The sequence below is a fragment of the Lemur catta genome, chromosome 9 (assembly GCF_020740605.2).
Source record: "Lemur catta isolate mLemCat1 chromosome 9, mLemCat1.pri, whole genome shotgun sequence".
Taxonomy (NCBI): domain Eukaryota; kingdom Metazoa; phylum Chordata; class Mammalia; order Primates; family Lemuridae; genus Lemur; species Lemur catta.
The window spans coordinates 4,574,790-4,589,284 of NC_059136.1; the positions used below are offsets into that span (position 1 = coordinate 4,574,790).

The window sequence follows — 14,495 nt, forward strand, 5'->3', positions numbered from 1 at the left end:
CTGCTTCAGCCTCCCAAGTAGCTGGGACTATAGGCATGCGCCACCATGCCCAGTTAATTTTTTCTATATATATTTTTAGTTGTCCAGCTAATTTCTTTCTATTTTTAGTAGAGACGAGGTCTCACTCCTGCTCAGGCTAGTCTCAAACTCCTGACCTCGAGCAATCCTCCTGCCTTGGCCTCCCAGAGTGCTGGGATTACAGGCGTGAGCCACCGCGCCTGGCCTTACCTAAAGCATTTTAAAGAGGAAGAAGCAGCAGAAATAATTCTTTTTTTGGAGAAGATGGGATAAAAATTTATATCGTCATCATCCTTAAAATTTATAAAAATTTCTCTATTGAATATAATTCAGTTTCTTCCAAATTTTTCTTCTTTTCAGTATTATCTGAAGTAAAATAGTTGATAAATGTAAGTTATTTTAATAATTAATGAGTGTTACACGATTTATGTAAAACTTACTATTTCCACAAATATCATCTAATGTTGTTAACCTTCCTAAGATATATGGTATAAAATAAAAGTAGATGTCTGATAGATTAGGAAAGGTTATAATTATCAGCCAAAATGAGTTTTTTTGGGGGTTTTTTTTTTTTTTTTTTTTTTTTTTTGGCTATGCATAAATTACAGCTATCCTGTCTTCCTTTAGCCCCTGTAATTTTAAGGTGGCTTAAGCTATATGTTATTCTGGACAATAGCTCAGCAATACCACAGTTTGTTATACAGGGATAAAAATGTGCTTGGTAAAAGTATTCTTTTAGGTTGAAATTAGGTGATTATGAAGCATGGTATCTTTGCTCTCATTGGTGATGCTGTTCCTTCTTTCCTTGGTTTTGCCCTTGGACAGAGAATTTGGTTATTCATTTGTTCTTTGGGTTTTCAGTATGCTTTGATCATTTCCTCACACGTCACTCCCCGTCCAGCTTTCATTTATCCTTCAAGCCTAGGTCAGGTCCCATTTTTCTCCAAATCCTTTCCTAATAATCCTTCCCTAATGTCTTTTGTGCTTATTTGAGCATGTGTGGAAGAAGAGAGGGGAAACCAGGTCATTTTGTTATTCAAGAGAGCCTTTAGTTAGTTAAAGATTATATTTCAAATGTCACCAGTTGTAAATGTCAAAACAATCTATTGACCAAAAAAAAAAAAAAAAGAGTCTCATTACTCTGGGTACAGTTGGAACAATGCCTGTTTGAATCAAGTCCTTCCCCTGTCAGTAAGTATTGAGATTAATTCAAAGTATCTAACTCCACTATTTTTTTTTCCCCTCACTTTTTAGGATTATGGCTGCTGTTCCTCAAAACAATCTACAGGAGCAACTGGAGCGTCACTCAGCCAGAAAACTTAATAATAAATTAAGTCTTTCAAAACCAAAATCTTCGTAAGTATTTTGGTTGGTTTGCTGTCCTATAGGCACTAACTTATTGTATCGTACAAATGAGCTATCTTCTCTTTCAACTCTTCCGTTGTACAGATGAGGAAATTAGGCTGAGAGATTCAATAGTTTTCCCACTTTGCAAATTAATGGTTGAACATGTTTTAGTAGCACCTTTGCATGATTCCTGGCACATAATTAATATTTGTTCAATAAAGATTTGTTGAATAAATTGAATGATGAATATACATATAAATTTGGGCAAATAAATATTTTTAGAGCATTTTAATATAATTTTATATCCTTTCCAAAAACAGTTTTACAGCTCTCCAGTTCTGCCCTCTCCTCCAAGCTATATTTCAGACTCCTGATGATATCTAATAATAATTCATATTATGCGTGGTGCCCCTACTAGATTGCAGACGTGGTTATGGGTATTTGACTTTGAAGTCATCACTGACTTTCTTTGTTTTTTCTTTTTCATGATTTTTTATTTTATTTTATTTCAGCATATTACGGGGGTACAAATATTTAGGTTATGTATATTGCCTTTGACCCAACCGAGTCAGAACTTCAAGCGTGTCCATCCCCTAGACGGTGCACACTGCACCCATTAGGTGTGTACCACTGACTTTCATGTCATTAAATTCAGCAGATAGCCAGGGCTCATGCCTCCTTTACTTGTCCTTCAGATTTTAGCATAGCTAGCAGTTTTTAACTTTTTCCCCACTTAAAATTTTTATCAGAGTAGCAAAAAGTAGCCACATTTGAGTCTCTATGCTGTCACCTCCCTCTGGAGGTGCTATTAATTAAGGACTACCAGCCTGAGAAATAAAGTAGTCTGAATGGTCTATCAAAACCAAGTAATTAGTCTCTCAATGGGAAGGATCAGAGGCTATAAAATACAATTTAAGTTACCTGATAGATTTTAAATTCAGAGAGGTAGATGAATTCTTTGCTCATTTGTGATGCAATTAATGTAACTTGTATGAATTAATAAAAAAAAATCAGGGTTTTGTTTTGTAGTTGGTGGGTTTATTAAAATGAATTCATCTAATTGAATTTGTCTATTATTTTTCAGAGGTTTCACTTTTAAAAAGAAAACATCTTCAGATAGCAATGTTTCTGTAACTAACGTGTCAGTAGCCAAAACGCCTGTGTTAAGTAATAAAGATGTGAATGTTACTGAGGCCTTTTCCTTCAGTGAACCTCTATCCCACACCACAAATCAGCAGACAAGGATCAATGACTTTAAAAATGCTCCAGCAGGACAGCAGACCCAGAGAGCTGGATCAAAACCATTCTTGCCAGATTTGTTGCAGATTCCAAAGAAAGTTTTATGCACTACCCCAAACACGCCAATTATAGAGAAACCCCGTGATACTGCTTTCAAGAAGTTAGACTTTAGTTCTTCATCAGATTCTTTTATTACCATCAATGATTGGGATGATATGGATGACTTTGATACTTCCGGGACTTCAGAAGCATTTGTTACACCACCCAAAAATCACTTCATAAGAGTAAGCACTGCTCAGAAATCAAAAAGGGCTAAGAGAAACTTTTTAAAAGAACAGCTTTATAAAACAAATACAGTAAAGGCTGATTTGACTGCTTCCTCCTCTGAAAGCAAGCAAGTAGATTTGACTAAGGGTCAGAAGGATGACTCAGAATGGTTAAGTAGCGATGTGATTTGCATCGATGATGACCCTGTTTCTGAAGTACCTATAAATGAAGATACTCGGGAAAATCACTCTTCGAAAACACATTTGGGAGATGAAAGAGGTAAAAATTATGTTATCTTCATTTCAGTATGTTGACTGTATTATTTTATGCAAAGCTAGGCATTGGGAATAATAGTGAATATGATACAGCTTTTGTCCTTAAGGATCTCAGAATCTATAGCAGGACTTTTTGACTAATCTGATGGCCACATTTTTAAGGCAGGGCATATTGATGAAATGGAAGGTTTCCTAATTATCCTAATTTCAAAGATAGCTCTGTGATTTTATACATGAAGAAAATGCAGTAGTTCCCCACTTAGCCACAGTTTCAAGTTCTGAGGTTTCAGTTACCCACAGCTAACTGAGGTCTGAAAATATGACATCACTACTCTTGTGCTTTGGGACCATTATTAAGAAAAATAAAGGTGCTCGCTTCGGCAGCACGTATACTAAAATTGGAACGATACAGAGAAGATTAGCATGGCCCCTGCACAAGGATGACACGCAAATTCATGAAGCGTTCCATAAAAAAAAAAAAAAGGAAAGAAAAAGAAGGGTTACTTGAACACAAGCACTGCAGTATCGAGACAGTCGATCTGATAACTGAGACCATTACTAAGTGACTAACGGCAAATCTGGTGGACAAAGCCAGTTGGTGTGAGATTTTTATCATACTACTCAAAACAACGTGAAATTTAAAACTTAGGAATTATTTATTTCTGGAATTTTCCATTTATATCACAATGCTTACATTACGCACCTCACTTCATTTCATCATTTAGACATTTTATCATCTCACATCTTCACAAGAAGGATGAGTACAGTACAATAACATATTTTACGCAAGAGAGATATTACATTCACATAACTTTCATTACAGTGTATTGTTACAATTTGTTCTATTTTATTATTAGTTAATATCTTACTATGCCTAATTTATAAATTAAACTTTATCATAGGTATGTATAGATAGGAAAAAATATTCAGTACTGTCTGTGGTTTCAGATACTGACTAGAGGTGTTGGAGTGTCTTCCCCTTGGCTTAGGGGGGACTGCCATAAGAGCCATAAAGGTTAAAATGGCTGTTAGTGGTAGAATTGGAAAGCGGAACTAAGCCTTTCTACTGTAATTCCTTTAGGGCTTGTTGCCATCTAATGATGTATAATGTAGCCTAATTGTGCTATTAAAGTATTATACATTACATTCAGAATTTTTCCTGGATAGATCTTGTAGTTATTAAACATCCAAAACTTAATAACTGAGATTAGCCACTTGTGGAGGTAACCCATATGGTTAATGAACCCTTATGAAATAGTTGTGAACATGAGACTAAAATTTTTAAACATCTGAATCCTGTCAAGGTTACCATAGAGTGAGAGAGGACTGAAAAGTGATTGTTAATAAGCAAAACTATAGTTTAATCAGTGGTTTTGCTGTTTCTGAAGAGAAATTTTGTTGAAAGGTAAACTAGAGAGCAACAATTTGGCATTGTGTTTTTGCACATAGTCCAAAAGAGAGACTTAAACAACTAGGAAGCCTTTGTGGTAGAGATGGTTTTTCTGTATAAGCATCAGTGTTTGTGCTATTATCAAAATTATTTGTTGCACTTTACCCTTATTTAAATATGAGTGAAAAATTTTAAAATGACAATGTCGGTGTCAAGTATGGGTTTCATAATTTAACTGGAGATAGGCATGAAAACCCCTAAGCAAGTCTTTGGCCTCAATTCAGTATTCATTGGACTTACATCAGTTGACTTAATAATCATTTATGAAGAAATAAGCCAATATTAACATGCAAAAGGAGAGAACTGGTATACAAAGTGTTATGATTGTTTATGACTTGTCAGAAACACTCTCCCTTCAGTGCTCTTGCCCTGTTCTGTCTCGTTAATTATTAAAATAACCTATGTTTATCAACTGTTTTACTTTAGATAATAGTGAAAAGAAGAAAAATTTGGAAGAAGCTGAATTACATTCAACTGAGAAAGTTCCATGTATTGAATTTGAACATGATGATTACGATATAGATTTTGTTCCACCTTCTCCAGAAGAAGAAATTATTTCTGCTGCTTCTTCCTCTCTAAAATGCTTTAGGTAAAATAGCTAATTAATTAGTAAACATTATTTTTCTGGGATGCTTTAAATTTATTTAGTTACATAGTGTCATTTCTATATAAATGTATTTTGTACTTCTGCACAGTTTATTTTACATCCAAATGAAAGCCTCAAAAAATCCCTATTTATACATTTAATTTAATTGGTAGTATTCTAAAGATGTAAAGTCCCATTATGATTAATTACATGGAAACTGCAATTTTATGTAGTTGATTTTAACAGAAGGAATATATCTCTAAAAATATTATATTTCTAAATTCCTAGACTTGAACTGACACAAAACTACCCCATTATTTGGGAACTAAATTAGTACATAATATGTCCTTTTTTTTTTTTCTTTAATCCTACAGGATAGAATTGGCCATTGTATTTGTCATTCACTCAATTTTAGCAAATTAGTGACATGCTTATTGTTAATTGGTAGTATTATGAGAAAAATAGATATTCCACATGGCTCATCAGTAGCTTAAATTGCTAATTGTCATTGTTACCTCTGTCCTCACCCAGTCTAAATCTCAGTCCAGTGGAGTGGTAGAGTATATACTATGCTATTTAACTGGTATCTTGATGAGAAACATCCCTGCAGTATATCACCTTAATTAGGGAGGAAAGGAAGGCAGGGGAGGGGTAGGGGAAGGGTTTGTATGCATAACTAGTTTAGTTTCTTTTGGTTTGTGTTTTAATGGTGTGTTGGGATGTTTGAAAAGGTGGGAAAGGTTGCAGTATGATTACTATTTGTTAAGGAAATTAAAGAAATATAAGAGCTCCCTTTTTTTCCTTCTGATAGAAATTTAGCCAGAACTATAGAAAGTGAAAAACTGTGCAAGTTTCCATAGAGTCTAGATTCTAAATCATCATTCTCATTTAACAAGGGAAACAACTGAGGCCCAGGAAGGAGCAGGGAATTGCCAAGGATGATGTAATTAATGGCAAATGGACTAAGATCCAGTGTAGTACTTTCTCTTGTGTCATAGTGATTCCTTATTAAATACCTGGGTTTTGGGCCAGGCGCGGTGGCTCATGCCTGTAATCCTAGTATAGTACTCTGGGAGGCCGAGGCGGGAGGATCATTTGAGCTCAGGAGTTTGAGACCAGCCTGAGCAAGAGCGAGACCCTGTCTTTACTAAAAATAGACTAAAAATAGAAAGAAGTTAACTGGACGACTAACAATATGTACAAAAAATTAGCCGGGCATGGTGGCACATGCCTGTAGTCCCAGCTACTCAGGAGACTGAGGCAGAAGGATTGCTTAAGCCCAGGAGTTTGAGGTTGCTGTGAACTAGGCTGATACCACGGCACTCTAGCCCTGGCAACAGAGTGAGACTCTGTCTCAAAAAAAAATACCTGGGCACAGTGGCTCATGCCTGTAATGCTGGCACTCTGGGAGACTGAGGCGGGAGAATTGCTTGAGCTCAGGAATTTGAGACCAGTGTCAGCAAGAGCGAGACCCCGTCTCTACTAAAAATAGAAAAATTAGCCGGGCTTCCTGGTGTGCGCCTATAGTCCCAGCTACTTGGGAGACTGAAGCAGGAGGATCACTTGAGCCCAGGAGTTTGAGGTTGCTGTGAGCTATGAGTTTGAGTTTGAAGTTGATGTGAGCTATGAACACACCGCTGCATTGTAGCCGGGGCGACAGGGTGAGACTGTCTCAAAACAACAGTAAACCTGGGTTTTTTTCTTTGCTTATTAAAAAACGTGCATTGCACAAATAACATTGTAGTCATTTTAACAAGGATTCTAAATAAGAGAGAAGGATTTCTGCTGGGTGTGGTGGCATATGCCTGTAGTCTCAGCTACTCAGGAGGCTGAGACAGGAGGATTGCTTGAGGTCAGGAGTTTGAGGCTGCAGTACACTATGGTTGCACCTATGAATGGCCACTGTACTCCTGCCTAGGCAACATAGCAAGATTCCATCTCTAAAAAAAATAAAAATAAAAAAAGAGAAGGAATACTAGTAGTCCCACAATTCCAACATTTTCTTTATTCATGTTTGGTTTTGATCCTTCTCTACATGTGTGTTTGATTTTTGCGTTGTTGTAATCAACATGTAACTGATTTTATATTCTGCTTCTTTTAACATTGTTTCTAAAATGTTTTCCAATTGCTACCTATTTTTATTCCCTTTAAAGTCTACATAATTTATTGCATTGTCACACCATAAATAACTTTACCCAGATTTTTACAAATTGGAAAATGGTTACTTACAATGTTACTTCCAAGGTAGATTCTCTCTGTATATTTTCCATTGCAGCTTGGTATATATACTTATTTGTATAAAAAAAGTTGTATTCCATGGAACTGGCCCCTGGTGCCAGAAAGGCTGGGGACTGCTGGTTTAAGGTATCTGGTTCTGGAGCCAGAATGTGTTACAAAACTGAAATAGAATATTCACAAATCCCTTATGTGTGGTACACACAAATTTCATGCTACATTTATTTCATTTTTTATTAAATTCTGATTGTACCTTCTGAATTTCAGAGGTCAAATGGTCAGACACTGCATAACAGGAAAGAAAGACATGTTTTTGATTGCCTCTCTTCCAAAACCTTAGCTGGCCCTCAAAATTCTTTATCTTCAGGCCCCAACTTACCTTTTTCAGCTTTTTCTTCAATTTTGCCCTTGCAATAACCCTAGGCTCCAATGAGTCTAATGAGTCAAACCAACAATCTCGAAAGCATTATTAAAAATATGACCATTTTCTTTAATTATAACATGCTATTGTTTAAAAGACAATATAAAAATAGTTACTCATCACTGTTTTGATTTAGTTAGAAAATTGCATTCCAGAATTCTACTTTAGGAAAATATGGTTGATTCTTAGATATCAAGGAAATTGAATAAATAGTCTTTTCTTAAATCTTTCCTTCATAGTCTGTCACTTTCCCCATACCTGTCATTCAAGGTTTGCTCAGATCCCACCTCCTTGGTGAAGCCATCTTAAGTTCCAGAAAGCGTTATCTTTCTTGGATTTCCACAGTACCTTCTCTTTAACACACATTTAGTACTAATTTTGTTACTTTTTAAGTATTTTTTCTATCCAGTCAGACTAATCATGTTTATATGTTAATATATTTTTTGTGTAATCTGTATGAGTTAGTTATATATACAGATATACATATAGGCATAATAAGAGAAGTCCAGATAAAGTGCTTTGGAATCTCAGAAGAAAGAGATATTAATAGTCACTGGCTGGAGAACTAACTCTTGGGCTGGGCTTAGAAGAATAGGTGTGATTGGAGTAAAAAGAGATTGGCAGGTTTTCCAATTGAGAGAAGATCAGAGGCAAAATCCCTAAAATAGACAATACAGGGCTCATATGAAGAATGAGGGTGATGTGGTGTGATTGGAGCCTGGTGTTACTGAAAGAGCATGATTGGAGATAAGGTTGAAAAGGTCTCTTGGGACCAGAAGATGGAAGACTTTGAGGGTCACCTAAAGAGGTTTTGTAATAGAGGAGATATGCAAACCTGTTTATCCTTTCTGTTATGTATTATGTCTGACAAGTTGTAGAAAAATATTAGGGGGGAAATTATACATTTATTTGATCTAGTTTATAGTATGATTGGTTTAATGTTTTTTTTATTTGCAGTGTGTTAAAGGACCTTGACACCTCTGACAAAGAGAAGGATGGTCTTAGCACAACAAAAGATATTTTGTCAAAACCTGAGAAAATTACTGCACAGGAGCCTAATCTGGAAACCAGCACAGACTGTGACGGTACTAAAGTATTTTAGACATATCACATGTTTCAACGACTTACTTTTGAAAACAAAATAAGACTGTGTATTCAACCTATGGCTCTATATTATAAAATGGCAAACTTATAGTCCCTTTTCTTCTGATGTCATAGAATCATCCCTGTTCATGGTTTAGCCAGCATTCGCTTGAACGACTCATGGTCTCACAGGTAGTTCTTTCTCTATCTTGAAAACACTGCTTGTAACAAAATTATTTCTCATATTGAGCCAAAATTTACCTCCCTGTAACTTTAACACTTGTGAGGTAAATATAAAGCTCCTAGGAGTTTATTTTTCTCCCAGGCTAAATATTACTAAGTCTTTGAACTCTTCTTTGTAGAAATAGCTTTCTAGGCCTTTTATCCTCCTGGTTCTCCCTTGTATATACTCTGGGCCTGGGTCTTAATGTCCATTTAAAGTTTAATACTTTTTGCTGTATTTGTTGTATTTGTTTCTAATTCATTTTTTAATTTTCTACTAAATATATAGTATAAATAATCTGACAGCACTGGAAGACTTTGAAACAGCAGTCCCCTTTCCCAGCCTTGACTTCTGCTTTCAGTCACTTTCAGTCTAGAAATTGTGTTCTTTCTGGAAATTTTTCTGGTATTATTTTTTTTTTCTCTCTTGTTTTTCATTTTTCCTGGAACTTCCATTATTTGGATGTTAGACCTCCATTAATTATCTTTTCTATTTTCTATTTCTTGCTTTTGTGTTTTTTAGGATATTTCCCCAATTTTATCTTTAACTCTTCTGTGGAGTTTTGTATTTTTATCAAAGCAATTTCCAAGAGCTCTTTTTTGTTTTCTGAATATTTCTGTAATGCATTCTATTCTTATTTGGTAGAAGCCATACTTTTTTATGGTGTATGTGTGCGTGTGCCTGCATGTATGTAATGTTCTCTGTGTGTTGTTTTGTTTTCTATGAATTTTTTCTGTTTGTTTATTTTGACTCTGAAATTATTGTTAGAGACATTCCAAAAAATATCTGATGTGCTAGGTATTCTTCTAAGTGCCTTACAGTATTAACCAACTTAATCCTCACAGCAGACGTTTAAGGGAGTTTTTATTATCTCCATTTTACAAATAAGGAAACTGAGGTGCAGGAATATTAAATAATTACATGATCATAGAGTTAGACAGCAGCAGAGCTAGGATTTGAACCCAGCAGACTTGAGGTGCTTGAGTTTATATTGATACCAACTGTACTATACCGTCTCTGTTTCATTAAGTTTCACTGATAATATAGGTAGCTAAGACAAGGGCAAGGACAGAGTGCTACAGAATGTCATTAGAGGCCTCCCTCTCAACTGACATCAGTCCATTCATCACTTCTTATTCAACTAGTTACAAATCTACAGGCCATGTTTGCCTCCCTTAACCATGGGGATGCAAAAGTCTCAGTCACGTGACTAAAAAGTTCAAGGTCTGTTGCAGCAAGAGGGAATGGATGGGGCATTGGCTCTAGAGTGATGCAGACCTATGATAGAAACCTGTTTCCTCCTACTCCTGGCTGTATGACTACGGCAAACTTCTCTGGACCTCAGTTTTTTCTTCTATAAAATGAGGAGACTAATATCTACTTTGCTGGATAGTTGTCAGGATTTAAGATAAAGTACTTAGTACACTGTAGGCCTTTAATAAATGTAGCTATTGTTATCTGCCAGTCTAGTAATCCTTTCAAAGAAGGAAATACATTAAGATGACTGGTTTGTTTGTATGAACTCTTGCTAACTCTATAATTATTTCCTCTCCTTAGAGTCTGCAAAGAAGACATTTGATAACATGTTCTAGAATTTTGCCTTGAATTGACATCAAGATCACTAGCCTGTAGCTTTTGGCAATCACTTTCAAATTCTTTTGAAAATTAGAACATTATTTGTCTTCACTTTTCATCAACTCTCTTATTTACTAGGTGCCTCGCGTGTCAGCGACAGGGGCTCTAAGATCTTGTTTCCAGGTTTCCTTTGTATTCTAAGGTATAATCTGTCTAGACAAGGAGACTTAAGTTCGTTTCCAATAGCTAGGTACTCTTGTATCTCTCTCTGAGCCTGTCTTGGCTTTCATTTCCTTCAGACCATTGTGTGTCCTCTTTACAGTCTCATGCCTTGTTCTCCTTACAAAGGAAACAGAAGTGAAATAGAATTTAGCAGTTCCACTTTTACCATCCCATACCTCACGTCCCTGTTTCCTTCAGTCACCAATAGAAGTCCAGATTTCCCCGGTCATTCCCATGCAGATGCTTATCCCCACACTGCTCTGTACACCCTCCGTTCTGTCCTCTCTTCCTCTCCTTCCTGCCCTTTAAACCCTTCAACTGACTATTGTCAGTCAGCAGCGTCCCTGTAGCCTCATTCTCTTGTCTGCACGTTTTCTTCCCTTTGTTTCTCTCATTGTCTCCTAAGAATACTATTTCCCCTGCAGCCCACCTAAACCGGCTTTTTCTCCCTCACGCTTAAGGCCTTAGAGGTAGAACAGGCATCTGCCTTACTTCAGGTTGCCACCCTAAGCCATTTTTTTCTTTCCTTCATCTAAAACCTAAACTCCTTTGAGGTTCTGTTGATTAGTTGTATGGCTTAATAGAAAAAAAGTGGGAGCGGGCCGGCAGGACTCAGATGTCCCAACATTGTCATCAGGAATTTTTCTCACACTTCCCTTCTCTCTCCTCTCTTCCATCCATCTCAAACCCTCATTTCTTTTATCTGTTTTCTGCTTCCCCCTGTGTTGGTCTTGTTCACAAGCTGTCTTTGCTTGTGTGGTGGCAGAGAGCAGAGATGGCCACCAGCAGCGTGTCAAGTTTGGGAAGAGAGGTCCTCTCCCAGTCAGTCTAAAAACTGGGAAATTCTCACTGGGCTGCCTTATGCCAGATGCCCACTGAGGGAATGGGGGAGGGGAGGTCTCCAAAAAGACTATCTAGGTGCTATGCTGTTACCATTAAAGGGAAGCCTGGATTCCAGGCAGGCCGTAACAACAGGTGGGGCTGTTGCCTGTTTGACCTTTAACAATACCTCGTTTGTGTTGGTAAGGCGAGATTTACACATGAAGTTAGTAAAATGTCATAGTAAACCTTTGTGCTTTGGTTACTGCAAGAGAAATATTATTATCATGAAATTAAATGAAAACAGTTATGAGCTCTCATAACATACAACCTGATTCCAGGTTAATTCACAGGTAGATGATAGGACAATGTAAAGTTGTTTATGATCTTGTTTTTGTACTGCTTCACATTTTACATGCGTGACTTTGAAAATCTTGTCTTTTTTGTTTTCAAAGAAACATATTAACAACATAATTACCTTATAGCTAGACAGATAAATTTACAACAGCAGCTTATTCATGTGATGGACCACATCTGCAAATTAATTGATACTATTCCTGTTGAAAAACTGAAAGCTCTGGATTGTGGGAATGAACTACTTGAGCAGCGGAACATAAGGTATCTTGGTTTTTCTTCTTCTGGGACATATGTGATTGCATTTCTACTACTCTGAATCAAAAATGAACAGGGCAGATTGTCCAGGCTTTTTGGCCTGGAAATTGCAGGAGGATGATTGTTATGTCACTGTGTTTTAAGTCGATTTACTTTTCAAACTGTTCTTTAATATTTGTATTCAAATCTTTGAGATTGGGAAAAAGGACATATTTTGCTACAATTCCTGTTTGAGATGAAAACTGAAGATAGCCTTTCGTGGCCCACCAGAGTAAACTACTTAGATTTAATCTGTTGTTCTCCTTTCTCTCTTCAGAAGGAAACTCCTAGCTGAAGCAGATTTTAATAGAATTGATGCCAGTCTTCTTGGCTCAACGTGGAGATGCAGGCCTGATTCTCTTGGTAGTCCTATGGAGGGTGATTCTCCTGGGGAGAATTTTATGAAGGAGTTAAATTTTCCACACCTTCCCTCAAATTCAGTTTTCCCTGGCGAATGTTTACTGACTACCACCCCAGGAAAGACAGGATTCTCAGCCACTACAAAGAATCACTTTGAAAGGCCGTTATTCAATTCCCATTTACAGAAGTCCTTTGTAAGTAGCAACTGGGCTGAAACCCCAAAGCTAGAAAAAAGAAATGAAAGCTCTTATTTCCCAGGAAATGTTCTCACAAGCACTGCTGTGAAAGATCAGAATAAACACACTGCTTCAATAAATGACTTAGAAAGAGAAATGCAGGCTTCCTATGATATTGGTAATTTTGGCATAGATGACTTTGATGATGATGATGATGACTGGGAAAATATAATGCAAAATTTAGTAGCCAGCAAATCTTCCACAGCTGCCTATCAACCTATCAAGGAAGGTCGGCCAATTAAATCAGTATCAGAAGGAATTTCTTCAGCCAAGACAAACTGTCTTCCAGTGGCATCTACTGCTCAAAATATAAACTTCTCAGAGTCAATTCAGAATCACACTGGTAAGTTTAAAATAAATTGAATGCTTATACATTATATGAAAACAAAACTGTCCAAAATAGGAATTGTATGAGAAGAACCATAGCAAATTATCATTGCTTGAAAACCACATTGTTTCTGTGCAAATTTCTACTGATGATATGAATTACAAATCACAATTTCAAAAGCAAGTTGCTCTTTTGTCTCTGTAGCAGCTGTAGTTTTATAAAATGTGTAATTATAACCTATTGTAGAAAGGTTCTAAAGTCATTATAAATGTGCTTTGCCTTTAAATTAACATGTTTTAGTCCCTAAAACAATAAGGCTCATGAAGGCCAAGTTTTTAAAGGATTTGGGGATGGGCAAAAGCAAAGATGAATTTATATACTAAAAATGTGTGTGTTTGTAGAATTCTGGATTGATGAGAATTAATTTATAAAGAAGAAAAACATGTTTTATGTCTTAAAATATTAAAATGATAGGGCAGTCTAAGGATATAAAATGAGAAGTTTCTTAAATCAATCAAATTCGTTCTTTGGGCCTGCTGTTCACCATGTGCCATGTAGTGTGCTGTGTTCTGGTAACTTGAAGATGAATAACACAGTTTCTGCCGTCTTGGAGCTCACAGTTTAATGAGAGAGTTTTTGGAAGAGTGACATTAGCCACTGTAAAGGCTACAGAGAAAAGCCAAAAGTAATTTGAAAACCTTACATCAACCCTATAAAGTTATCAAAAGTATTTTTTAACTGAAATAAGTTTCTATGTGCAAGGTTTTGTAAGGTACAGCCCTCCCTATTTTTGCCATTGATGACTTAATACCACAGAGGTCGTTCTTACAGTTCACTGTTGACCTTTAAAATAACCATTAATGGATTTATTTTTGTATCATGTTAGAATGTGTCATACTTGATGTTTGCAATTATCTTGAGACAGTTGAGTGTTGGGGTTAGAGTGACTGCCAGAGCTGGCATGAGTACCTCTTGTTCTCTGTGCTGAACCGGAGTTGCGACAGCCAGGCTGCAGAGCAGGGGGCGAATGTGAGAGACGTTATGAAAGAAGAATCTGAGAAAGCTCCCAGACGTGGTGACTGGGAAAATTGTGACACCGTTAACAGAAATAGGGGAGTCAGAAGGCAGATTCGTATTTGGAGAAAACCTGAGGAGGGCTA

At 36.6% G+C, this 14,495-nt stretch overlaps 1 protein-coding gene and 1 non-coding gene across 4 annotated transcripts in view; both read left to right on the forward strand.

Annotated features, from left to right (window-relative positions):
- The window catches only part of BLM (BLM RecQ like helicase), an 82,770-nt gene that overhangs the window by 21,912 nt on the left and 46,363 nt on the right, over positions 1-14,495 (forward strand). For 2 of the 3 annotated variants that reach the window (XM_045561654.1, XM_045561655.1), the window contains exons 2-7: positions 1,273-1,374; positions 2,450-3,150; positions 5,023-5,185; positions 8,796-8,923; positions 12,246-12,378; positions 12,689-13,350. In XM_045561654.1, the coding sequence (XP_045417610.1) occupies positions 1,277-1,374; positions 2,450-3,150; positions 5,023-5,185; positions 8,796-8,923; positions 12,246-12,378; positions 12,689-13,350 (1,885 nt within the window). In that variant the 5' untranslated portion in view covers positions 1,273-1,276. Of the gene's footprint in view, positions 1-1,272; positions 1,375-2,449; positions 3,151-5,022; positions 5,186-8,795; positions 8,924-12,245; positions 12,379-12,688; positions 13,351-14,495 lie in introns of those variants that run through there. The other variant, XM_045561656.1, reaches the window with a different exon arrangement.
- On the forward strand, positions 3,515-3,621 carry LOC123645297. The gene has a single exon (XR_006737490.1). It is a non-coding gene; the product is annotated as a U6 spliceosomal RNA (small nuclear RNA).